At 40.6% G+C, this 26653-nt stretch overlaps 1 protein-coding gene across 15 annotated transcripts in view; it reads left to right on the top strand.

Annotated features, from left to right (window-relative positions):
• MED12L (mediator complex subunit 12L) overlaps positions 1-26653 on the top strand; it is a 180192-nt gene that overhangs the window by 103485 nt on the left and 50054 nt on the right. For 7 of the 15 annotated variants that reach the window (XR_014695904.1, XM_084529391.1, XM_084529395.1 and 4 more), the window contains 16 exons: positions 905-979; positions 1102-1292; positions 1617-1778; positions 4372-4483; positions 5743-5832; positions 8028-8137; positions 8637-8772; positions 9332-9499; positions 10904-11266; positions 12315-12471; positions 13692-13915; positions 16731-16781; positions 20879-20968; positions 21603-21823; positions 22861-23017; positions 23888-23965. Coding sequence is in view for 14 of the 15 variants with exons in the window: in XM_084529391.1 (XP_084385517.1) it covers positions 905-979; positions 1102-1292; positions 1617-1778; positions 4372-4483; positions 5743-5832; positions 8028-8137; positions 8637-8772; positions 9332-9499; positions 10904-11266; positions 12315-12471; positions 13692-13915; positions 16731-16781; positions 20879-20968; positions 21603-21823; positions 22861-23017; positions 23888-23965 (2385 nt within the window). In the remaining variant the exon portion in view is untranslated. Of the gene's footprint in view, positions 1-904; positions 980-1101; positions 1293-1616; positions 1779-4371; positions 4484-5742; positions 5833-8027; positions 8138-8636; positions 8773-9331; positions 9500-10903; positions 11267-12314; positions 12472-13691; positions 13916-16730; positions 16782-18531; positions 20806-20878; positions 20969-21602; positions 21824-22860; positions 23018-23887; positions 23966-26653 lie in introns of those variants that run through there. The other 8 variants (XM_084529389.1, XM_084529401.1, XM_084529394.1 and 5 more) reach the window with 4 other exon arrangements.

Raw genomic sequence — 26653 nt, 5'->3', positions numbered from 1 at the left:
ACTAACTCGTAACCTGTCATTCAGCAGCAGCACAAAGTGATGATGATTTGCAATTCCTGGTGCAACCAAGCGTTAGATTCTTCTTTAAACATTATATGTGCTCAGGATCTCTAGTCTTTGCTGTAAACATCTTACAGAATTCTGGTGCCTCTACTTCTGATTTCACAGTTTTGGAGGAAACAAGTGTGCTGCATGCTCATTGTTACTGTTTATCATTGTCAGCCGTTAAGGAGCTGCTGAAAAGGGAGCTGCTTTTGGGGATGTTTAGGTGGAGATGCATACTGTCTCAGTAGGGCTCTGTGACAGCAGTGGCTTGAAAGACACTCCTGCTCTGTGGAAAAGGCTCAAATGCAATCCACGTGGTCCTAAACTGATTGCTTCTTCAAATCCAAATACTATAGGACTATTTCATTCCTCAAACTTACAAAAATGGATTTTCTGTGAAATCTCAACTGTGTCGAGTCAACAATAGCCAGACCAGGACAAAAATTGATTGGTGTTCTGCAAAACAATCACTTTAGCTGCTTAGTTTACTTTAATCATGTCTAGATGACCTTGTACTAAATACAAACGTGTCTATTTGGATGACAGCACAATGGTTAAATATATTTATTAAAGAAAATACTAATTACATTTTCTGTATTTGTATTTAACTAAACTCATATTTTGCAGAGAGCAGGATTTTTATTCATAAAAGTTGCACAGTTACTGAGTAATGGTGGACCATTAACGTAGTTTCTTGAGTGGGTCTGATATTCTGGAATGCCATTAGATTATTAAAAAGGGTAGTGATTGTGATGATCTGCTTATAAGAAGGCTTTTGCATATAATACATTCAATTATGAGATATTTCTTCCCCTCGCACCTTTGAAATGTTGACACCTGTATTTGTAATGTTTCACAGAATTTAGATCAGTGGACTCTCCGTCAGTCTTGGTTGGAGCTGCAACTAATGATCAAGCAGTGCATGAAGGAGTCTGTGAGTATTTGTTTTCAAACTTACTTTTTTGCTTTAAATGTTTAGATAAGACTGTTAAATTTTAACGTAGTCCATGAGCAAACATACCATGAATGTGCTAGTTTGCTTATGTTTTACTGTAGGGTTCTGGGTCTGTGGCTGAAATGAACAGCTTGTTGGATAATATTGCAAAGGCGACAATAGAGGTGTTTCAGCAATCCGCTGATCTAAACAATAACTCTTCTAACTCTGGTATAGGCCTCTTCAATCCAAACTCTGTTGGAAATGCTGACACAAGTAATACAAGACAGAATGGTAAAAAGACATTCCTAAGGTATTTTCTGTAGCACCTTTTTAATTATTTTAGCCAACGTGATGCTTAATTGTGCATAGATTGCCTAGACATTTTGCACTTGAAGCAGGAATGTACAGAAATGAGTTACCTGAAGGTTACTTCTATTTACTTTTGTTTAACTATAAATATAGTTGCTATTCTTGAATTTTTGGAAACCAGAAATTATGATTGTTCAGTCCACACTAGTTACTCCAGACATGTTGTGCCAACTGCTCTATTAAAGCAGTTCAGTTTTTTAACAGCTAGTACTGGTTGCAAAACTACATGGATATTTTGGCTGAAATACGTTTGCTCTGTTTCTAGCTCTTCTGAGAGGCGAGGAGTATGGCTGGTGGCTCCCTTGATTGCAAAACTGCCTACCTCAGTTCAAGGTAGGGTCTTGAAAGCTGCGGGAGAAGAGCTGGAGAAAGGACAACATTTGGGGTCATCTTCTAAGAAGGAAAGAGATAGACAGAAGCAAAAGAGGTATGACCTTGGGAATTCTCTGTTAACAGAGCTGGAAGGTATTTTTGAAGGAGGGGTATACTGGGCTGGGTTTTTGCTTCACAAGGCCTCATTGGCTCACTTCTTTGGAGCAGTAAGTTATCAAACCGAGACAGGTTTCAGGTTTCGTTTAGTCTGAAAAATGCCATTGGTTTCAGAAGACAAAATGTGAAAGCTTTGTAACACGTCTTCCAGTGGCTATTCTGCAGCTTGCTGATGGGTAATGTTGGAAATTAAAAAGGACAATCAGAGGGCTTGTTGTCTCTTCCCTTCTATGGTGGTAGGCCACTTCCTTGCCAGTAAGATACCATAACTGTCCTAAGATGTCACTTAATTCCTGTGGAGAGTAGTGGAGCTTGAAGTTCATCTCTAACTTTTCCAAAGGAATGAGAATTTTAATGATTTAATAGTTACTGATTTTTCATTTAGTAAAATATTCTTGTACAGTGTTTATTATTTGTTTTTACTTTGTTCCAGTTATGATGTAAATTACGTTAAACACTCTACACAACAAAGCCTCTTAGCTTCAAATACTGAACGTCTTTCTTCTTGGAAAGCACTTCCAAAGTACACTTGTTAGAGAGAAAGCAAATCAGTTCTTAAAGGCTCAGGGTTTTTGACTGTTACATATGATACCACTATAAGTTTATTGTTCTTGTGTTATTAGTGAACATTGTTATTCATCCTCCATGTTTTTCATGCTGTATATTTTCCCTGAACAAGGGACCAATAATTGGGCATTACCACTTTATAGTGCTCTTGCATGTATTGATTTTTGACTTATGGTTGTCATTAAATTCTGTGAAACCTTTTAAATCTGCTCTTTTTCAGCCTCTTCCAACTAGCTTATTTTACCCATAGGGTTAAGAGATTTATTTTTTTTCTTTCCCTGATAATTGCTATATGCCTGTTACTCTGTGTCAGGTTGGACCCTAGTTCATTTGTGCTCTCTCTTTAAGAAGCTTCTCATGTAACAAATATATCAGTCTAGAGAGGTTTGCCGTGTTCAGTTTTTGAATTAAATCCTTGTCCTTCTACTTCATTTGTAGTACCTGCCTGTTCCACTGATAGACAAAAATGACATCTTCCTTTACTGATCTCTTTGCTAGGTATTTCCGGGTATTTCAGCACTCTTCTGCTATTCACTGGCTCTCATGCAATTTGCCAGTTTTTTTTGCATCAGTAAAAGGGAGTATGGAACCTCTCTCTGCTTTCTTTTTGTATGGGAGAGATCATGTCTAGAAAACCTAAAACAAGAATCTCTTCAAACCACAAATAAAATGCTGTAGAAACTGTTAAGCCCTTCCTCCATGACAGGTCCCATGCACAGAAGTAAAAGCATTTAAAAGGTTGTTATAATTGCAACAATAAATGACTTCACCAGCGGCTTTTTGAAACCTTTCAATCTCAATCAAAACCAAACTTTCCTACTCTGTTCATGACAAAATCTTATACAGGGTATTTGTTGTATCTTTTTTTCAAACCCCACTTTGTGTAGCAAGGATAACTATTGTGATAATAGTTATCTTGCAAGTTGTAAATTTTTCTTATGGAAATGAATGAGTAAATGAACACATGTTCCTACCATGGGTGTTCCTCAAATATGAAAACAAAACAAACAAACAAACAAACAAACCTGTTTAACATGACTTCCATAATTGCAGACTTTCTAATTTGCTTGTTTTACAGAACCTAGAGATTTTGCCATTCCTTAATACTAGTTGTCACATAAAATGCTGAAGTCAGGTTAACTGCCAAATGAAAATAACTGCTGAAATGAAAATTTACAATAAATGTATGTGTGTATGCATGGATACGTCTCTATTGTGTTTAAGGGTGCATGTAATTTTCTAGGAGCTTACATACCTAAAACTGTAAAAATCATTGCACGAACTGTTACTCAAATACCTTTGCTGATGTTTTTAACTTCTCTTCTACTTTACATGTTGTAGTTTCAGATTTGTCTCTGTTTCTTTGTTTGTCTAAATTTTATGTTCATAATGGATACCCTTTACTATATGTATGTATGTATGTATTCTGAAAACCTTTACAAAGTTTCCTAAAAACTTTTAAAGCTGCATCTCAATTTACATACACTAAACCCGTGTAAAATTTTAAGTGGAATTTAGGTGGCTTACATTCTAATCAGTGCTTGTAGGGGAACCTCGAGATTCACTTCAGACCACTAACATGGATTAGAAACTTCAGCTGCCTAGTCTCCACTACAATTATCTCCCTGTTTAATGAAAGTAGTCTTCAAATAGCATGCTCTGTTTCTGAGTCAGTCCTTCAAGTGTTCATGTAATTCTTGGTCATTAAATGCCTTGAGCTAGGTGGGTTCTCAGCAATGGCATGTATAACGTGTGCATTTATACTGGCTGGTGCTCTTCCTATTTACGTGCATGTTCTTTTAATTTGTCATGTGAGACTTTAATTTACTAAAACAGAAACAGACATAGATGCAGGCAATGCCACTTCCAGAGGGAAAAAATAGACAAAACAAGGAAGGTGGTGAAGATTTGGGGGGTATTAAAATAATGTTACTAATTGACTTCTGTGTTTGCTTCTCTTAAAGCATGTCTCTTTTGAGTCAGCAACCTTTCCTTTCTTTGGTACTTACTTGCCTTAAGGGACAGGATGAGCAACGGGAAGGGCTTCTAACATCACTGCAGAATCAAGTTAATCAGGTAAAACAAGCACATAACCATAAGCACCCTTCACTGGATGTTTGTGTCATCAGTTTTATGTTTATAGGACAGTTTCAAGCCAGGAAAATTATAGTGCATGGCCTACCAAAAGGAACAGTCCAAGGAAGAAAGAATGGGGAAGTGTTTTATCAGTTTATGAGAGTAAATTTTTTATTTTTTTTTAAATTGTTATGGAAAAATCTATTGAACTTGAGACTGGTTTCAGTTCTTTCCAGGAAACACAGTAACAGATGCTTGTTCTGAGAGGAAGAGTCTTCTCAGTCTCTAGCTTGGTCAGAAAAAAGTTTTTATAAGTTTGAAACTTAACATCTTTGGGAAAACCTTTCATCTTCTTCAGCTAGTACAGTTAAGTTGTGAGTTTTTTTGTTTGTTTATTTGTTTTGCTCTTGCTTGTTTGTTTTAACATTGCTAGTCCCAGACTAGCCTATTGCCCAGAGAAACTATCCCTACAACTTTTCCTTCACTTATGCTCATTCACAACCTCTGATTCTGCTGTAGCCTCCTTGTTCCCATCTGGTTGATGCTGTAGCCTACATGAATATTGCTAGCTCCTAGAGACGGTCCTCTAAGTGAACATATGCAGTACCCAGTGTAGTGGGAATACATGTATGTTTCCTTTTTCTGTCTCTAGTTTCTCTAACTTACTGTGGCAGTGAAAATTGATACTTGTAGGGCTGTTATTTGCCCATACTGCTCTCACTGCAGGTCTAGGCTCAGACTTTGGTTCACATCCTAGTTGAATTCATTCCTTTGATCTTTTTTTCCCTGGTGTTACTGCCACTTGGATTCTTCTTTAGAGGTATGGTTTCTCCTCTGAAATGCAGCTGGTCCAGATTCCCTAAGGTTTTGGTCCTTTCTCAACCAGAGCACCCAACAGGATTCTGTTGGGAAGCTGCATCCAGTACAAGAGATCCATTAATATACATTTGGTGAGCAGTTAAATAGGATGTTTGAACTCTATTTTTAATAAATGCATAATGAAGATCCTTATTTTCTTTTTGCTACAATAGGAAGATCTAGTCACATAATTGATAGCAGAGTATTAACCCTGTATAATTTCAATTTTTACCTTCCTTTGTTGTATTTAATATGGTCTAAGCTTTGAACAGGCATGACGATAAGAAAGGTTAATAATCTTTTATGGCTCCTCAGAGGTAATGGTCACAAATACTTAAACTTGAAGGGGAGAAAATTCCTCTACAGGGAGAAAACAACCTTACTAAAATGGTTTCTTTTAGATCCTTAGTAACTGGAGGGAAGAACGGTACCAGGATGATGTTAAAGCTAGACAAATGATGCATGAAGCCTTACAACTTCGTCTTAATTTGGTAAGAAAAACTTACGTGCTCCTTCTGTTGGTATAAAGAGATGTAGCAGCTACTTGAAGTACATGGTAAGGTGCAAGAACTACTGTGTCTGGGTAGTGCAGGGGCCAGGGCTCCCAGAGGAAATCCCAGCCCCGGGCACCTGGCACCTCCACCAGGACGGGGACAGGCCGAGGCCATACCGGGCTGTCAGCCTCTTGGGGGGGTGCCAGGATCCGGCCCAGTGAGGAGAGGCATGGTCAGACACAACCCTGGTCTGGGATTTCTAGGCAGGGCTATGGTGATGAGCTGAGGCTCCTGACAAGCTTCTGGGCTAGGGACAGGCATGGGGGTTGCCCCAGATGGGGCTGGCCAGGGGCAGCAAAGGCCATTAGTGCTCCCCGTGCCTCAGTGTGGCATCACAGGGGATTCTCTGCTTTTCCTGTCTCTCTTGTTTCAGCTGATGCTTCCTGGCCATAGTGTTTGGGCATTGTTCATAGAAAATGAGTAGGAAGGACAGACTATGCCCAATTCACACCTTGTTTTTGTGCTGCTTTCATCCTTTCAGTGGCACTGGAATATCAGAAATTGTATCACCTTTATTTAGACGCTGAAGGTTATTGTCTACTGATGGGCTGGTTTATCCTCTTGTGACAAGCAAGGGATTTATGGAATTAGGCAATATAGCTGATCTTTTTGGAGGTCTCGGGAAATGTAATATTTGGCTGTTTAATTTACATGTGCAATTTCAGTTGCCACTACATGAATATCAGTCGACTTAAAAAGTTTACGTCGAGTCCTTCAATGTCCCACATCTCCTGAAACTTCTGTACTAGATGTCAGGGTCACTGCAGCTCATTTAGCACAGTGACGGAGGTGTATAGAGACTTTGTGTAAGGCCAAGTGAGGGAGCTCCAAGGCAGGAGTAATACTGCAGCACTGTTCTTCTCCCACCTCCTTGGAAGCTGCTCAGGTGCAACCAGAGGGGGAAACCATATGCTGCCACTGGCTCAGGGTAGGGGGACTTGAGCCAACGCTTGATATGGGTAATAAGTGGTTTATTACTAAAGCAGTAAGATTTTATCCCTTTGGAAACAATAAACTACATATGTAGTCGAAGGAGTAATCTTAGACATAAAGTCAACAAGGTGTAGGAGCTAAAAGCAGGTACTGAGATTTGAAACAGTCTGTGTTTCTTGAGCAAGGTACAATGTAGAAATAAGCTTTAAGCATTGGGAAGAATTGTGAAGTGAGACAACTACAGGCATAAAAAGTGAAGGATTTAGTGTGATTATAAACATGAAAAAAATATTTTTGGAAAGTTGTAAAATGGGGAACAGGCAAGATGATTCGAAGCAGATACTGTGTGCAGGGATAATACACAAACCAGCAATGCCGACAGTAGCATCATGGTAGAGCAGGAGGACCCTGGGCTGCAGTGCACCTGCGAGGAAAGACCGGTGTTGGTTTGCATTAGCTCCCTTAGGCCTCCTGTTGTGTAACAGGGAGATGCTTATTCCTGTACAGAGTTGGCACTGTCTGAAGGCTTGATCTGTGCTTGCATTAGCTAGAAGTGTTGTATCTTTGATATGTGGGGTTTGGGCTCTATTCTGGCTGGTTTGGAAATCAGGCTCATAAGCTGATCTTGTGTTGATGCAGGTTAATCCTTTGCAGGAACAGTTCTGATGAAATGGCTCATTCTCAAAGAAAAGGCATGTTTTACAGTGTCATAAAATACTCGTAGGAATTGGGAAAAATTGTTTGTGGAGTCAAATACATCATGTAGCAGTTTTTATTTTCAGTCAATACTATCTTGTTCTTTAGGTCCCTTTCTCTATGCAGTGGATTTTATTGTCTAATTTTTGTATGTGGGGGGAAGGCAATAACTAAAAGGTTTTACTTCAGTACCTTCTCAGTTCTAAGAATCTTTTCACACGCTTCAAAATTTGTTGCGTCAAACATGAAAGTGAAGATAGGAAGCTGAAGGAGCAGTGCAGTACTATTTTGCTTTTCTGTAGTTCCTTCATAGGAGAAGCTTTTTTTCTGAAAGAATGGGGTAGGGAGAAAAATGTGTTTAAGCTCAGTACATCAGAGTGGCAGTCAGCACTCAAGAACACATGGGACTGGATGGCAGTTTTATTCATAAGTAACACGTGATGAGGAAGCATGCATCTGTGAGATACATGCAGAGCTTTGCTATCTGCTGTGTTATTTTGCAGGTAGGTGGCATGTTTGATACTGTGCAGAGGAGTACCCAGTGGACCACTGACTGGGCACTTCTGCTCCTTCAGATAATCACTTCAGGAACTGTTGATATGCAGACCAACAAGTATGTCTGCGCTGTTAAAACAAGCTAATCAATGTCCTTCGTGCCTTTAAATCTAGATTGCATGGATGTTACTGTTATATTTTTCTTATTATTACCATATTACTGCTTGAGTGCAACTTACATGCTCAATGCTGGTCTCAGCTGGGGAACATCTTTATCTTGGAAAGCACTGGAAACACTATTTACACTGCTCCTTAACAAGCATGTTTTCCTAGCAGTTTCCCAAACTGGAGCTGTAGTTCCTAATGACTATTAGCTCTTTGTGCTGTCTGTAGCTCTGAGCTGTGGTGTGTTAGATCTGTGTGTGTATCTTGACAGTTCACCTGCATGTATACACCGGGGCCGGTGCATGCGAGCTGAGTTGTGCGTGCATGCAGAAAGCACTGAAAAATTCGGCTTGTCTAAAGAGCTGTGTTTGTGCCTTTTGCTGTGAATATCTGTCCCTGGATCTCTTAGCAATGCGTAATTCCTCGGGTAACACTTGTAATTTTACTCTCAGTGAATTGTTCACAACTGTGCTTGACATGCTGGGCGTTCTCATCAACGGGACACTTGCCTCCGACTTGTCAAATGCTTCTCAAGGAGGGCCTGAGGAAAACAAAAGGGCTTATATGAATTTAGTGAAAAAGTTAAAAGTAAGTGTTACATCTCATCATTTTCAGCATTTCTTTTGAATCACATTTTCAACTTTTCATCTTGCCATTTCTAGTATCTGGGAAGGCCTCGGAAAAAGAGGAGAGAATGAAGTAGCACTAGTGGTAATAAGGAACGAAAGAAGGAAATTAAATAAAATAGGAATGTGAGGGTGGGGAGACAGTCTACTAAGATTTTCTTCTCATTACCTTACATTTAGGGACCCTGGAAGAGACTTAATTACTTTTATTCATGTTTGAGACACTAAATTTGTATTTAAATTGTATTATATAGTTTCTATATTCTGCTCAAACAAGAGATGAAATAATAACTTACATTCTTAAAAAACAAAACACAACAAGACCAGAAACTAACAACAACAAAAAAAAACAAACCAAAAAAATAACCAGCTCTGCAAAACCATTTGTTTAAATTTAGTAAAAGTACAGGGAAATGATTCATTCAGAAACTGGACATTTTCTAATAGTGAAAGCAGTGCAATGTTTCTCTTCCTTTTTTTTTCTCCTTTCTGTTTGATTGATTGTTTTATTTATTCTTTAGAAAGAGCTGGGAGACAAGCGGTCAGAAAGCATTGACAAGGTTCGCCAGCTGCTCCCTTTGCCAAAGCAGACATGTGATATTATTACTTGTGAGCCAATGGGATCCTTGATTGACACCAAGGGCAACAAAATTGCAGGATTTGACTCCATTGATAAGAAACAGGCAAGAGTAAATGTTTACTTTCATCTAATTTTTTTTCATGATTTTTTGGTGATGGGAAATTCAAGCAAGCGGGTACAGCTTGTAGAGTGCATGCATTTACACACAGTATCAAAACCAGTATCGTATTTCTGCTGTAGTGCAGCTTTCTAATGCAGTCATTACCACAGCTTCAGCCTCAGCAATGCAATGTGTTAAACAAGTAGGCTCCCTATGAGCAATGATGTGAAAGTTGAGTGATGCTGGGCTTGTAAGAGCAGCACTGTTAAAAAGAGTTGCAAACGACTGACTGTTTTTTTGTTACCAAATATATTTCTGTTTGAAATACATGTGCACTGTTTTTCTTGCATGATCCATGTGAAAGGTTTTGGACAGTGTGTGAAACCAGGACTGGGTTTATAGAGGGGCGCTCAGGGAGCTGGATGAGTCCGAGCAACCTGGTGTGAGTTGTATGATACAGCAGCACCACCAGCCCTGCATTCGCACTGATAATGGGTCTGTCCTCTTCCTAACAACTCACCAGTGCTTGCAAGTAGCCTCAGAGCTTTTGAAGTATAGGCTTCTTCAATGGAAACAATTTTACGCCACCCATGCAAGTTCAGGAGTTTGGATAACCTTTCACTTTTCAGTTTGTTTAAAGTTTGTCCATCAACATCTATACAAACTAGAAGTGAATGATGTTTGTTGCATGTCCTACCTCATTAATTCCACAGGGTACACGGCCAATTTGTAACTCCTAATGTAATGAGTGTTGACATAAGCTTGCTTGATTTTGCAATCTAGGGTCTTGACTGATATCAGCCAAAAAGGAAGATTATGTTTGACTTGGAGCTGAACAGCAGCAGCTCTTACAAAAGGATTTGTTTTTCAAGCAGAATCCTACATCTGAGAGCTCATTTGACCTGGAAACCTTTTGATCTGTTACGTGCTGAGAGGAAGCTGGGGGGTGATCCTGCTTACGAAAGACAGGAAAGAAAAGGAAAATAAGAAGTGTGTTAGCTGGTTTGGAATTTTTGTCAATATAAAAGGATATGTATTTTTTAAGGTGAATTTATTTAGGAGAGAAGGGTGGAGCTTTTTATTCTTACCCCCCCCCCCCCCCTTACTTAAATATGTAAACTTCTAGCAATCTTCAGATTAACTAGATTAATTATTTGACTTTTCCTCTGAAATGCGTTAGATGGAAATTGAAATATTTAACATGGCTACAAGCAAATAGTACTATAGAAATGTAACTGCTTTAGCTAGTGGTAGCCTTGATGGAGGTTAAAATCCCACCATTATGCACTTGATTTATTTTGTGGAGGAGAAAAACTGTTACTGGATTTTCTGACTCAAATCATACAAAAGCAAGTAGTTTGCTCTAGTGTTCAACTTTCCTAAAATGCTAACTTCACTTTTGTTTTGAAACAGGGCCTTCAGGTTTCAACAAAACAAAAAGTGTCCCCTTGGGACTTATTTGAAGGTCATAAAAATCCCGCCCCTCTCTCCTGGGCATGGTTTGGTACAGTTCGTGTCGATAGGAAAGTGATCAAATACGAAGAGCAGCAGCATCTCCTCCTGTATCACACACACCCCAAACCCAAGCCACGGAGCTACTACCTCGAGCCCTTGCCCCTTCCTCCAGAGGAGGAGGAGGAAGAGCCTACCACACCTGTCTCTCAGGAACCAGAAAGAAAGTCAGGAGAGCTCTCAGATCAGGGAAAACATGGCATGGATGATGAGAAGAAGACAAAAGGCAGGAAGAGAAAGTCAAAGTCAAGCTCAAGGACTGATGTAAGTGGTTGATGCCCTGTGCAAAACTTGAAATACCTTGCTGGAGCATCTGACGTTGCACAGTGCTCTCTCAGCTACCTTCAGAAATTGTCCTCCACCTGGAGACCTGGTCCTAATAAAGGGAATGAATAGAGATGGGCAGCTGGAGGCTGTATTTCTATCAGAGAGAGCTTCCAGGAGAATCAGTGTAGAGAAGTGTACAGGGCTTAGGACTTTACGTGCAATATAAAATATGCTAGACTGGAACTTAACTCACTAATATTATTCAGGCAACAAACATGCTTTCTCTTGTTTGGAGTAAAATTACAGCACTTAGATTCTCTGTCAATTTCTAAAATACCTCCTGCTCAAATTATGTTTGAAAGCAAGCATGTTGGTTCAAACTCAGGTCCCATTCAAATAGAAACCAGTTTGAAAAAACCTCTTCCACACAGATAAACTGTTTCACTGTGCCGTTTGTTCTGGCTTCTGAGCTGCTTGCCCTGTTGGCTTCAATGTTGTTTTGAGGTGTGAGTTCCTCAGCTGAAGAATCACACAGAGCCAGGTGTTTGAGAAACAGACTTGGCACCACCTGAATAATAATGTACATTTACAAAAGCAGCATTTTGCACGATTGCAGCCTTTCCACAGTGCTGCTGATATAGTTGTATGCCTTGTAGATGTTACAGTATTCTGACAGCATCCAGCTGGTTTGGCACCGTGTTGTGTTTGAAACAGGTATAATTTTAACATAGTTTTCTGGCCTTTTTGATATTTCTGTTAAGTTCATCCCGTTATTGATAAACTGATACAGTAAGCAGAGCTTGTGCTTTGCCTAATTATAGCCTGCAGAAAATACTTGCTAATAAGGTAAAAATGGATGGTGTCTCTAAGAAGTTTAGTGTTAATTACCTGTGGGCAGCCTGAGACTTAATCTGTTTTTTACATCATTGCAAACGACAATGGGAACTGTCTCTATCCTTTAATAATTTAGTAGGAAAATTGGCATTATTTATGAGTTAGTAAGGTATGAATGTCAGTTACATTCACTTTTACTGTGTATTTTAAGGAATATCCACAGAACAACTTATACAGAGTGCCTCCCAATTATTCACCTATTTCCTCTCAAATGATGCACCATCCTCAGTCTGCCTTGTGGGGTTACAACATCATGGGACAGCCACAGCAGCCTGGTTTCTTTGTGCAGAACCAACCCCTCCCACCAGGTATGTGTAAGCTTTGGGTTCACTCACTGGGCCTTTTTAATTTGATATATGATAGAATTTGACTTACTACAACCAGATTTTGTTCTGAACTTTCTCTGAAGCAGGTTGTGATGGCTGATGCCATTGGTTTTATTCCTTTAGTTAGACATTTTTAGAAGAACCTTCCATTAGCAGTTGTACGTCTGTCTCTTAAGCTGTTAAACTCTCCTGGTAGATAAGCAAAAATGACCTGCTGGTGGATTTTTTTATTATTATTATTTTTTTTGGTGGATTTTGTGGTGGATTTTTTGTGATACTGATGAATTTTTCTTATAAAAAGCTGGTAGAAGTTCAATGAGGAGTTAAATGAGAGGGATGATTAAAAGGAACAAGTGACCTTCAGGTTATTTCTTCTGGAGTTATTTCTTCTTTGATTCACATCAAGAACCATGGTGGGTAATTTAACATCTGCTAGATGGAATAAATAAATCTGTGGGCTAGCTTTTTTCAGCATTTGAGATGTGTTCAATTTTTTGTATGCTTGTTTTGTTTCTTTATGTGTATATAATTTAACATACATATTTTAGATGTTCTTGTGGGCAGCAGATTTTGAAATAGATGTTCTGTCCTTCTCGGATATTATGCACAGAAGCTTGGAAGTTTGTTTCCAATTATAAATGTTAAATATTTTTTCTGAAGCTCCAAATATAACTAGATCTGCATTTAAGATACATAAAAGTCTTCAGAAAATACCAGAAAGTGTCTACAAAATTAAGAAAATTATGATTTTTAAAAAACATGTATAAGATGTACCTTCCTAAGTCTGTTGACCTATATGTACTTGTTATTTCTCAAATAGCGCCGATGCATAAGTTACTGCCACCTCATGATAACATGATTTGACATAATGAGCTGTTCGTATCATGGTTTTGATGTGACATGCAAATTTTGTTTTTCAGTAGTAGTCAAACATCTTGGCTGATGTAGAATATGTAGGAGCCCATAGCCTTTTTACTTTTCATTCTCATTTACAAGTGGTAGTCTTCAAAGCAATTTTGCCCTTTCAATTTTTCAGGCCAGTAATCTGGTTTAATCCAGTTCCCTGTCTGCCTTTACAGAGATGAGTTTATCATCATTATTGTAGGTCTAATCAAACAGGAGGTGATGAATTAGCAGTGAACTGTACTAACAACTTCCCTGCAGATGGCAGAGAAAACATTTGTGTTTTTGGTGGGTTTTAGGTGGTTCCAGACTGGATCCAACAAGCTCCTTTGTTCCAACTAATACGAAACAAGCCCTGTCGAACATGCTGCAGCGACGCTCTGGCACCATGATGCAGCCCCCCTCTATCCACGCAATCACACCTCAGCAGCAGTTGCTCCAGATGAAACTCCTGCAGCAAGAGCAGCAGCAGCAGCAGCAGTGGCTGCTCAGGCAGCAAGCACAGGCACGATCTCTCCAACAGGTTTGTCCAAACTCCAAAGGCTGAAGAGCAACACAGTGGTTTTGCCACTTTTTTTGTGTTTTTTTGTGTTTTTTTTTTGTGTTGGGGCTGCTTGCCCTGAATAGGCACATGGAGTGGAGAGCCAGCTGACATTTACACTCACAGTAACACCCTAAATATTGCTTAGGCAGGACCATCTGCTTTTAAACTTCATTTGCCCTTTGGCCTTTTAGCCTTTTCTATTTTTAGCGTGTTTCATGAAATCAGGTTTTGCTTCTGCTACTTGATGTTATTCTAGTTCCCTGTTGTTCCACCAGTGACTTTCATGACGGAATTAGCATGGTGCTATGTACCTCCAAACAAACCTCCTAAAAATTCCAGGAAGTCCAGCAGCAGCCAAATCCATACACATGTGCACACGGATGTGCATGTTCTGTAGAAGCAGCTGGTACTCTCCTAACATTTTTACAGAGTACTGTTGCTGTGTGCCAAACCACACATGCCTGTTACGCAACTCCCTTCTGAGCCTAAGATAATTTTCAGAATATGGTTACAGCCAGGCTGATTTTGAGTTGATGGCATAAGAACCAAGGAAAATAATTTTTTTCTTTTGGATCCCAGATAAACAATATGTGTGTATAGTATTTGGCGGTACAACCAGTAACTGCTCACTTTTACTTTTAAAGACCTACTCTACCCATTCCTCCCCTCACTGCAGTCATCTGTATTGTATTATCCTTATGCTGAGTTCTTGCCTTCAAACTTTATGATGTGTCCCGCTTGCTTAAAATTATCAAAATTTTTGGCAAGTATTCTCATCATTTTTCACATGCTGTGTCTGTTTCGTTAGAGCTCCCTCATTGTCCTTATCATCCCTCCTTCAGTCTCCCTGTTATGATGCATATAAAGCCCTCTGCAGTGCTTAAATTGCTGATGGGCTAGAATAGTTTTACATGTAGATGGGCTGTTCATAACGATGAAACCAGGGTTTCCTGTATATGTGTCTTATACTACCTTTCTTTAAAAGAAAAATCAAAATTAAAAAAAAAGAAAAAAAGCCTCCACTAAAAAGCCTCCTCTAGTACGTGTTTTGTAAGGTCAGTGGTACAGTGGATATTTGATCCCTCATTGGTGTCCAATAGGCACTAGAAGGCACTAGGGACTAGTTGCCCTAAATGTTAGGATAATGGCTTCTACAGTCAGCCATTGCTTCCTGTTCAATAGGAACCTTGAATTACCTCTTACGTTAGACAGTACCTCAATATTTGAGTGTTAGGTTGAAATGGTTTTCAATTATTATGAAAGAATGCAGGTTTCAATAAGAGCCTTTAGTAAACAAATGATGTTCACTACTTATGGCTAGGTGGATTTAAAAGTAATTATTGAAGATCTAGAACAACATGGTATTCTCACACTTTATAAATCTGTTTTTTAACATTGTTGTATTTAGAGGACAAAGGATGTTGGATTTGCCTTTTGGTTTCAAACAATACCCGTATCTGAAATGTTAAGAACAGTGCTTAGATTTTGCTCTGAAGTACTGCCTAGGCAGTTTGTCAGTAATGAGAAACAGCCTATCAGGAGGATGTGATTCTAGGCCTAAATAAGTTTAATAAGGTGTCTGTCATGAACTTTTTCATAAAATATGTTTCATATTCAATACTGTTATGAGGGCATGCCCAGTCTAACAGTTGCACTAAAGTTCAGCTGGGTAGGTCCAAATGCATATCTCAGCTAACAAAGGACATGTTGGGTGCTCTTCAATCTACTCGGCAGGTCTGTATCAGCCCTTTTTTTTGTGTCAGCAGTAAGTCAGTGCAAATTAAGCTGAGGTAAACCAAGTTAAGCCAATCTTTTGTCTCCAGACTACCTCTACACAGTGGCATCCTTTGTAGCATCCTGGGGAGTACCACAGACGGGCATGTTTTGCTGTATACTTCTAATTTTTTGCTTATAGATTGTTTGGGGAGATTAATTTGGGACATTATTTGGAAACTTGCACTGTGGTAAAATGAATGAGCAATTCACCAGGCCGTTCAGTTTGCTTTCCTTGTTTGAGTGTTTGCTGGCAATACTGATACCAGAGAAACCCCTCCAAGGTACTGGTGGCACTGGAACTTCTGCATGCTCTCTGAGACTGCAGGCTGCCCCAGCAGGACACCTGCCTGCACGCTTGGCTGGTGCCTTAGTTCAGCCAGGTGGCCTTTGGGAATTTGCAGTAGTTCTTTCTGTAGTCCTGGATTTAGAGCAGGAAATGCTGTACAGGTAGAAGCCTGAAGGTAGTATTTGGAAATTCAGGAAGAAAATGACTTGTAAGTATTATTACTATGTGGTGTAGGTTGTTAGGTTGAGCTTAAACGGGGAAGATTTCCTCTTTGGATTTTATATCTCAGCAGCTGGAGAATGAAGTTACCTGTGCAGCTTGAAATTATTAGGACTGGTGTTTCATGAAACCTCCAAAGAGAACAGTTCTGTGAAACTAGTCCACAAGGACTCTGACCTTCAGTGCTGCATCGTTCATGCTGTGCTCTTGAAAACAAATAATATGGTTTGTCCAAAATGTTTAATACTATATATGGAATAAATAGGCTCCAGTGGGTGGCAGTTTCCTTTCCATGTTTTGAGTTTCTGTTCATAAATCTCATAAAAGTGTGGAGATTCATTAGCATCATGAAACACTTGTAAGGGTTCTGTCAGTGTTTCAGAACACCAGCATTCTTTCAGTACATTCGGGTGAGCGCTGTAAAGGTGCTGTTCTACTGTACTAACAAGCTGAGCCTAATAATATATATTCTCTGTATTGTTTGCTATTTTCTCGCCTGTCCTTTTCCTTTAGGATGTCTGTAGCTCTGCTGTATCCCTTCAGGATGGCTTTGACAACGTAATGGTAACCAATCTGAGATCATGAACTTTTCTTCTTTTTATTTTCTCTTTTGCACAAACATGCATTTCTTTCAACACACAGGCTGCACACTTTGCTTTTGATGAGAATGATACGCTTTGGGTACCCCCGTGGCTAGGTAGTGCAGTGGCTGCATGCGGGAAGGCTGTGATATAGTTGCACACAGAATATTTTGTTCTTACAAATATTCCCAATAACTGCATCATTGATTTTTTTTTTCTCTTCAGAAAATGTTGTGTTTCTCTCTGTGAAAGATTAGAGTAGCTGCAAGATAGCCTGATGCCATATCCATCCAAGCATGACCTGCGCCTTCCCATTTTGCCCCCGTCTCCTTGCTGGTGCCTGGGTCTGCTCCACTCTGCCACCTTCCACCGTGGTGGTGTTCACCGCGCTGTGCAGTGCAGTAGCGGTGGCTGCTGAGGCAGCCCTGTGGGCTGGCTAAGAGGCAAAGGATGGACCACGTAGGTTTTACAGCCAGCACGTCCCAGCCAGCACATAGGGCCATGTGAACTGCAGTTTCCAAAATACTTCATCTCGTAGACACAGCAGTACAGTGCCTGGTGGTGCGTTCCTGAGCTTCAGGACGTGCAGTTGTTAGAATAACCGTGTTTTGTTTCTTCCAAAATAAGTAACAGTTAATAGCTAGATACTAAGGTTTCATAGAATTCAGTCATTTCTCGTGAGAAGAGATGACATCTGTCTTTGTGGCATGAAGTTTCATCCCTAATATCCATGTTTGAAAGTTTGCCGGATATGGTCAATTAGAAAAGCTGCTTCAGAATTAGTTTTCAGGACTTTCTTCCTATCCTAGGGAAACTGCAATGCTGTCAAAAGCACTAATTGGAAAAACAAAATTTATTTTTAAAAAGGCTTTTCTGCTTACCCTGTTTGCCAGTATTTTATAGATATGCAGTATTTACAGGTACTACTGGCAGCATGGCAGGACGGGGTACAGATCACTGTATTCACAGCTCATCAGGCACACCTAGATATGCAGCAAGTATGCAGCGAAGTCTGTCAGATTTATCAGTGTAGGATGTTGTTCTTACTTAAATAAGTGTTAGTGTTTCCCTACCTACTTTTGAAGTCAGATTTGACCAGATTTGATTCATAATCAGGGTACAATACCATAGCTGGTGTGATTACCAGTTCTCACACCACACAGAAGAGCAAATGCATTCTAAATGCAATATGGTCACATACTTAATATGAAAAAGCACTAAGTTGTGTTTGTTTCAGTTTAAGGTGTAAGTAGAACAAAGAGAACAATGGTTATTGCTGTAACATTGCATCAGCATTGAATAAAAGTGGTGGGGTTTTTCTCCCTTCTTTTCCTTCGCCTTTTTTCTTTTTTTTTTTTTAATGTGCATGCACAATTCTGGCTTGCAGCAATTGGCTTGCAGCAGTTGGCTTGCATGTTCAGTTAACTCTTACTAAATTATGCCTGAAGGGAGAAGTCCCTTTGAATTTAGTAACCCTGCTGTTGCTGCTCGGGAATGCAGAGCTCTCACTCACAACACGGGAATTTACTCTGTTGCCATGTGCTGCAGTGAAATAAATTGATCCATCTCCTGCCTGATGAACAGCTTGTTGCTTAAATTTCACTCTTGGATTTGTCTGTAGCACTTGTCTGGCCTGGGTGGTGGTGCCTTGGGTGGTGGTCTTTGGTAAGAGTGTTCTGCTCTGGAGCTCTCAGCCCCACGGCAGCTCTGCTGCTTTGTCTGTGTTTCAACAGTGGGAAGAAGGTCTGTGGACAAAAGCCATTTGTGGCTTTCACCACATATTGCTGGGATCATGCATCTGCTTGTTTAGTATTTTCACACATAATTTCGGCCTAATCCAATTTCCATTGATATAACTTCATTAACAGTAGAGGGACACTGGTTACACCCATGGGCATGAGTGGAGAAATTCTGGTTTGGGGCACGCAAGGTGAGCTGTCGCTGGGAGAACAAAAAGAAAACAAAACGCGGAGCATGTCTCCAAGTCTGTCTGTGGAAACTGACTTCAAATCAACCCACAGGGTCATTTGTGTTAGTGCTGGGCATATTTAAGGCCCTGTTTTATTGTTGTTTTGAAAAATCAGTCATAGTTTTATCAGATTTCACTGTTTACCTTTGGGTGAATTCAGGTTACATCTTTATCTATTTCATGGTTGGCACCTCACAAAGGAGTTTTGGAAGCAGTTTGCTCAGAAAAATGATTGGTTATTTTGTTTGTTTGTTGTTTTTCTTCTTCTATCTCTCAAAAAAAAAATCTTAATTTTTGAGCACTTTCCCCTGCCCCTGATACCACTGTACTAGATGCGTCTTCAGTTGATCAGTGTTTTATGGGCATGCTGTGTGCAAGGTATACAGGCTGCTCAGCTTTTCGGTTCCTCACCTAGCAGGTGGTTGTTCTGAGAGCTTCCCATCTGATTTTGCAGATGTTTTTCCAGCTAAATTTGCTTTCAGTCCTGGCAGTAGTTAGGGATATAGATGCTTTTCTGTTCGCACTTCTGGTACTCCCTGATTTGTTTTTCAGAATTTTCCCGGAGATATTGGCTGGTTTTTAAAACAAATCCTTAGAATAGCTTCTGCCTGCTTAGTGTAGCTTGTCGTAACAGAGCTCCCTTCCACCTTGTCTGGCCCTTGTGGCTCCTTTAGCAGTGGCCCGAGTCCTGCACCAGAGCCCCAGCTATGTCAGTCACAGCTTTAAAAGAAAGGAAGGCATTAAAAACAAACGCTGTGCCAACCCCGTGGCATCCCATGGCAGCTTTGCCCCTGATTCGTGACCTCTTCTGTCCATTCCCTCCCTGCAGCCCCAGGTGGTGGTGCCACGGGGCTGGCTCAGCTGCAGCTGCAGCACTTGTGTGCTGTGCTCACCGTGGGCCCACAGGCCAGGCAGCTCTGCTCATTTCCTGGGACCTTGTTTTTAAACACAGTCCAAATTAATAGCCGATCTGCAAGACTGCTGGTGGCACTTTCAGACTTGTTATCATTTGGTATATTTACTACTGAAGGGCTGGGAGCAGATAAAGAAGGAAGGTTCCTCTGGTGGTTCAGTGGTTTTATCCATTGGTATTTGTATTTGTTTTCTTTTCCAGCTGGTAGCCCGATTGTGGTATTGCTGCTTGCCGTGTGTTATCAAACTGACTTCTAGCCTTAAATTATAATATTTCTCTGTATGGATATCCAGATTATGATGTCAATTGCCTTTTTATTTCTTTGTTTGTGGTGAAGTGGACAGCTAAGTGGAGGGAGCACCGTTGCTTCCAGCTTGTGTCTGCTACTAAGATTCCTTGAGTAGAACAATTTTCAAAATGTTCAATTGCAACATCACAATACCACAAAAAACTGATTGATTTGCATTTCTGGCAAATTCTCATGCACCAATTTTTTACAATCTTGGTCTTGAAGTATGTCCAATTTTTTTTCCTCTTTTCGTGTGCTTTAAAACATACTAATGCAATCTTTAAATGAGTTGCTGTTAGTTTGGCATAAATTTGGAGGCAATTTGAAGCAAGCAAAGTAGGCTCTCTGCTGATCAGAAATACAAAGCATATTTCCAAGCTGTTGGGAGCTGGAAATGTTTGCATAGCCATTTATCATACAAATATTTTGCATGTCATCAAGAAATCTGCTAATGAGCATGTGGACTGCTTCATCTGTGGAAAAACTAGCAGTCAGGTAGCTTGAGAAAGCTCAACTGTGTTTTTAAACTAGAGATTATCACTCTCTCTGAGTTTCCAGTGCAATTCCATGTTCTGTCTGGAAGACCAGCTAGATTTATTTATTTTTTTCCTGAAGCGCAAGAAATACTTTGCAAAACTCCATTTTAAAGGGTGTCTGCGAAACCCCCTTGTCAGTAAATTTCTGTTTCTTCACCACAGCAGTGTTACGGCAGTGTCAGAAATCAGACAGTCAGTTCTCCCACCTCCCTGTGAGCCAGAGCAGTTCAGCACAGTTCAGAGTTGCAAAGTGCCGTTTTTTGAAGGAAGTGGTGAAGCCTCTCCCTGGCTCCTTGTTACACGCAGTGGTGGGTCTGGGGGCGGCTGCTGCTCTGGGTGCAGGGGCTGCTCCCAACCCGTGTGTGTCTTTCAGGGTCAGCCGATGGACCAAGCTGCTCTGTTCACTCCGCAAGTTCGCCCCCCGGCTCAGCTCCCGCAGTACCCAGGGTTGCAACAAGCACAGGTACTGTGCTGCTCTGGTGGAGTGAGTGCCTAAAAATGTTTTTTTAAACAGGGTTCCTTCACCTTCCAGTCTGCTTGTCCATGCTGAAGGTTTGCTTGGGGCTTGTCTCATGCATGTGGCCTAGGGCAATGGTGTTCACTGCTCACTGCACGCTGCAGCTAGTAAATGTAAGGCAGCCACTTTGCAGTTTTTCCCTTAATGATGTTGCTGGTAAAGACAATCATACTTCTGAGCAAAGTCTGAAATTTGACCTATTTTTTGTGAGATATTGACACCAGCAACAGTTTAAAATGAACCTCTGTTATGCTGTACATATATTCATTCTGGAACTTGGGGTTTTGGGGCAGGGGGAGAAGGGAGGTGGAGCAGTGAGCACAGCCCCGCTCTTGCCCAGTACCTCTCAGGGAGGGAGGGCAAAGACCAGGCTGGGTCCTTTGTGTGCGGCCACATTGTAGCTGCCTGAAGCTGCAAGCAGAAGCACTACCAGCATGGGGAACCCTGCCTCGTACTGATGGCTTCTAGTTGCTGGGTTTTAGTTCTTTGATAAAGGCCATCTCTTTCTTTTATAGCGAAGCTAATTTAAATAGGGTTAAGTTACACAGTGAAGTCTCTCTTTTGTCTGTTTCCCACGCAGAGCATGCCTCATGGATACACAATGTACAGCACACAGATGCCTTTGCAGCAGCAGCAGCCCGGCGGCGTGGTGCTCTCCCCCAGCTACAACCCCCGGGCGTACACAGCGGCTCACTCCGGCCCCGCGCTGATGGAGAGGCTGAGGCAGATGCAGCAGCAGCCGAGTGGATACATCCAGCAGCAGGCTGCTGCATACATCCAGCCTTTGACAGGCACTCAGCGGTGAGGTCCTGCTGTTCTCGTAGCTGGTGACATTGCAAGATTTTAATGGCAACTTGGATTTAGAGGTCTAAAGTTTTGCTTAAAGTTAATCAAAATGAAGCTAATGCTGGGTCTAACTAGTAATAAATTTGCCTTTCTCTCGTTTCCCCCTAGTTGGTCTTGGCACAGGTTGTAGCCCAATTATATCCTGTGTGTTTGTAGAGCATAAAATTTCATTTAAAGGTGACTGTTGGGTCCTATTTCCTGCTCCCCTCTCCCTATTCTATAAGCTGTATCCGTATTATGCAAATAAGTGTGCAGTATCAAACATTAATAAATATTTCAGGTTCTGTAGTCAAGAAAACACAAGACCAATTTGGTAGTTTAACTAGCAATAGACAAATGAATTTCAGTTCAGCCTGAATACACTAAATTGACTTGAGTTTGAAAATAAATCTGAGTCATAGCCTATAAGAAACAGGAAAAATACAGTGGTAAAGAAATGTAATGAAACAGATAGCAAATGAAGCAGGAACAACATCTGTAAGCAGGATTGTTAAAGAGTATCCTGAGTGGAAAACTAGAGTTTCCAGTGAAAGTCTTGAATTGGAGATTTTATTTATTTATTTATTTTTTTACTATAATGTTCTAAGATAGCATTTCTTGATTTTTTTTTCTTTTTTTTTTTTTTTTTTTTTTTTTTCAGTATTTTAGAAATTAAGAAGCCTAATAATCAGTTTTAAGTTCATGGAACTGCAACTAAGAGATGTTTTGGCCAGAACATTTTAGTGCTTATATGGAAGTCTTGCTTGAAACATAGAAAAGCAGAAGTCAAATTATTACCTATATCAGTTGCCAGGCAATAGGATGGTATGGCTTCTCTTATGGGATATATTTCATAGCATTTATATTTGGGAAAATATTCTTTCTGTAAAACTTAACATCTAAATCTGTAGAAGTCTGATGTTGTACCTTGTAGTTGAGTACTCCTATACTAATTTTTTGCTGTTTACCAATGGAGTACAATTCCTTCTTTTATGTTATTATTTTTCAACCAGATTGAGCCATCAGCCTTTGCAGCCAAATTCATTGATAGGAGGGGGACTGGACAGTGCATCAACCACAGGTCCTCATCCAAACCTGAACTCGGCACAGCTGCCTCAGGAGCAAATGCGACAGAGGCAGCAGCAGATTCGACAGCAGAGACTCTTCCAGGTGAGAGACCCAACTGCACCAAAGGCAAGGGTTGCTTCATTGCAGGGAATGTAAACATCACTGTAGCAGGGGATGGAGTTACTGGCTCACTTGTACACTCAAGTCTAAAATTGAGGAGCTGGCTGCTGTTAATCCCAACTGGTTTCACTTGAGTACAATAATTTATTGCTTATGTCTGGGACTTCCAAAAGAGAGCTCTAGGCATACGTGTGAAAATCAGTACATCAGTTTTTCAGGATAGTAGAACGCTTTTGGAAAAGGTAAATTTGAGAATAGTCTAGCTGAATGAACTGGGACAAAAGCAGTGGTTATGCTCTATCTACCCTCTTGGGCCTTATATACTGAAATTAAATTGATAATTAAATTAAATAGACCTGTTTGTTCTATTATCTTTATTCTGATTTGATGATATATTTTTAGTTTGGAGGTAAGCATTGGTTTATCAGCTAAGTATGTAAGGCTTTTTCCAGGGGAAGTAAATTATATTAAAAATTCTTCCCGTGGCCCTTTGATGGTTGGAATTATTTTCATATTCTCATTTTAATGCAATAGCTATCTGTACCAGCTCTTGTCAAATGATAAGGCATTTTGTCTAGATTTTTTTGACATAATAAACAAAATATACCAGCTATTTATATATTTTGTATATTAAAAATGGCCTCGTGAGCCTTGGTGTGGCAGAAGATGAACAGAACTGGAGCGCTGTGAGGTTCATCTCCCACATGGGGCCTCCAGTGACTAGTGCTGTAAGCAAGGCCAGATCCCAGCCTGTAAAGCAGTCACAGAAAGCCATCTGGCTGGGCTCGTGGTCGTTCCCTGAGGCAGCATGCAAGCAGCAGCACCCTCGTTTCAACACCCTCCTTCTTCCAGTTGCAGCAGGGGCAGCAGCAGGGCCAGCAGCAGCCACAGACGCTTGGTCTCCAGCCCGTGCAGCCGCAGCAGCCCTTGGTAAGCAAACGTGAGGCTGGGGGCAGGCGTAGCACAGGGTGGGCTTTGTGGCTTCTGAGAGGGGCAGTGGGACAGGCAGCTGGGACCTGCACCTTGCCTGTCCCGGGCAGCTTTCAGCACAGGCCCTGGGCAGGGGGCTCGTGCACCCTGCTCAGCCCCTGCAGCATCGCTGTGTGGTTGCTTTTCAGAGGTGCTCCTTCCAGGGCCACGGTGCGCAGCTGCCCCATGCACTGCTGTGCTTCACGCAGCCGTGCAGTCACAACCGTTACCACAGCTGGGCCAGCTATGACAAGGTGTTCTGCTGAAAAAAGGGTTTGTGTGTGTTGGGAAGGGGGAGCGGTTCAAACGCTTCATTTCAACACATCTTTCTGAAATTATGCTAACAATATTGAACGAGAGCTAATGGTTAAGATCCCAAGCAATAAACTAACTACCCATAGCAGTTCTTTAGAGAAGTGCTTGGGGATGCAGTTACGAAATGAGTACTGGTGCTTTTCTAATTCGGTACATCTCTTTTCCATCACCAGTAAAACGAGACTGATGAGACTAGCTGCCTTAGGTCTGTGTGCGAGTTCAAAGAGGGAAAAAAATGAGAGGTTGTGAAATCATCCTCACCCCTACTATTAAGGCATAAATAAATGATTATTTTTAAAATCTGGTACAGAACCAAGTACTGTAAGACTCACTGAAAAGTCAGGGATCTTTTCCTCTGGAAGTGTAAGGACTTAGTTGTCCCACAGCAGCAAGATAAGGTAAATTAACATCTTACTTCTGCAGGATTTTTTTTTCTGTTTCTAATTGCTGTGCTATGTGTTTTTACAAGCGTTATCCTAGTTAAAAAAAAAAAAAAGAAAAAAAAAAAGTAATAATGAATAGCCCTTGCTAGCTAATAACTTGATGAGAAATATACAGTTGCTGCTGATGCCTGTAAATGGGTGGATTTTTATGTCTTTGTATGGTAGGCTTTTAAGGTGAACACAGGATAACGTGTACATGTGAGGCTATTTGTGGGAGAAATTTTTGCTGTAACGCTAAGAAAAACATTCACTGTGAAACATACGGTGCTGGTTGTCAGCATTTTCCTGTGTTGCCAGGCTTGTGCTGTGTTTGTGTGAGCATCTGCACTCCCTCTGGTGTTGGCTGCGGATCGCGGCTGCTCCACTGCCACCAGGCTCCTGCCCCTGCCTTAATTCAGTTCACAATGGCTGTCGGTGACTTCAGGCCTTTGATATTTAGGTTGTAATGCTAACATTTTTTGGGGGAGAAAAATAAAAGGTTATATTGTTCGAAGGTCCTTTTAAATTAAATGATTAGTCACATAAGAGAGCTGCATGAAGGCAGTTGTACAAACAAAATTATTTGTAAGACATTCCTTTAGGCTGAATCGGAGCCTTTCATAGTTTTTTTGTATGATTTTACTAAATCACTATTGTTACCAAATAACCTTTATGGATGCTTACACTGAATTTGCAGTGCTGTTGTCTGTGTTTTCTGTACTTTGTCATTTTTTTCAGACACATTTAAGGTAGTTGAAGATTATTAGAAAAAGGTTGTTCTAGGAAAATGGAAAAATTGGAATTGCTAACTGCTGAGTTTACAAGCATTAATCAGTACAATCTTACGGAGAAACTGGAAGGCAGCATGTAAGTGCAGCAGTAAGGATAAATGAAGGATGTTTATCTGACAGCTATTGAAGGATTATTCACATCCGTTTTTGAGTTTTTCCTAATAGCATTTTTATCTTGAACAAACTGCATGTGAAAGGCTGTCTGTCGTGGAGACAGAGCACCTGCCTGGCTGCTGGTTGGCTTTTCCAACACTTAGCACAGCAGGATGCTTTTTGCTGGTTTCACGTCCCTAAGAAGCCCTGGTACAGTTAATGCTTTTGACTGACCTCAGCATTTACTAAGGACTGTTCGCCAGAAGATTACACAATGTATTTTAAGTAAAGGATTTGGTTTCAGAAAGGGAAAAGAAGCTGAAGTCTTACTAAAACACTGAAAAGTCCCTTCAGTAACCAGGAAGTTTCACTGAAACAAAGCACGGGTGTATTCTGTAGGGCATGTGATGGACAAGAGTATCGAATATTTTTATTCAGTACATCAGATTTTCAACTTGGTTGGGTATGTTATTATGCAGAATCTATAGATGCTGTATTTAAAAACAAACAAAACACAGTACTTAATTAGAAGCAGTGTCCTTTCACCACATCCAATGAGAAGGAAAGTTACAGGACGTAGGAATGGACCGAGAGAAGAGCTTAGAGGCCCTGAAGATAAGTAATACAATAAATGGTGCAGGTTTGTTTTCAGCACTAGCATAGCAGCGTCTCATTCATCACGATTTTCCTCCCTGGAGTAGGGAAGTGTGAGGGCCATGTCTTTGGCTTTCTGCCCTTGGAGAGCCTGAAGGTAGCTGTTACACAGATATCTCTTTCCTAGAGGTGACACGTGGGTTTTCAGAGGGAATAAATGCCTCTTGTGTATGCAAAGCTTTTGCACCAGAGGTATCCATCCTAACCGTACCTTTGCTTCAGATGGTCTGTGCCAGATCTGTCCATCATAACTCAGTACTGTGACATCTGTCTGTCTGATCAGTAAAAGTCAGTAAAACAGAATGATTTTCTCCTGAACGACAGGTAGAGGTGTTAAAAACAAAGTGGTGCTTCTTTTCCTACCTAGGCTTACA

The sequence above is a fragment of the Aythya ferina genome (assembly GCF_964211825.1).
Source record: "Aythya ferina genome assembly, chromosome: 9".
NCBI classification, from domain to species: domain Eukaryota; kingdom Metazoa; phylum Chordata; class Aves; order Anseriformes; family Anatidae; genus Aythya; species Aythya ferina.
The sequence above is the reverse complement of the archived record's forward strand: the minus strand, read 5'-3'. Positions and strand labels throughout refer to the sequence as shown.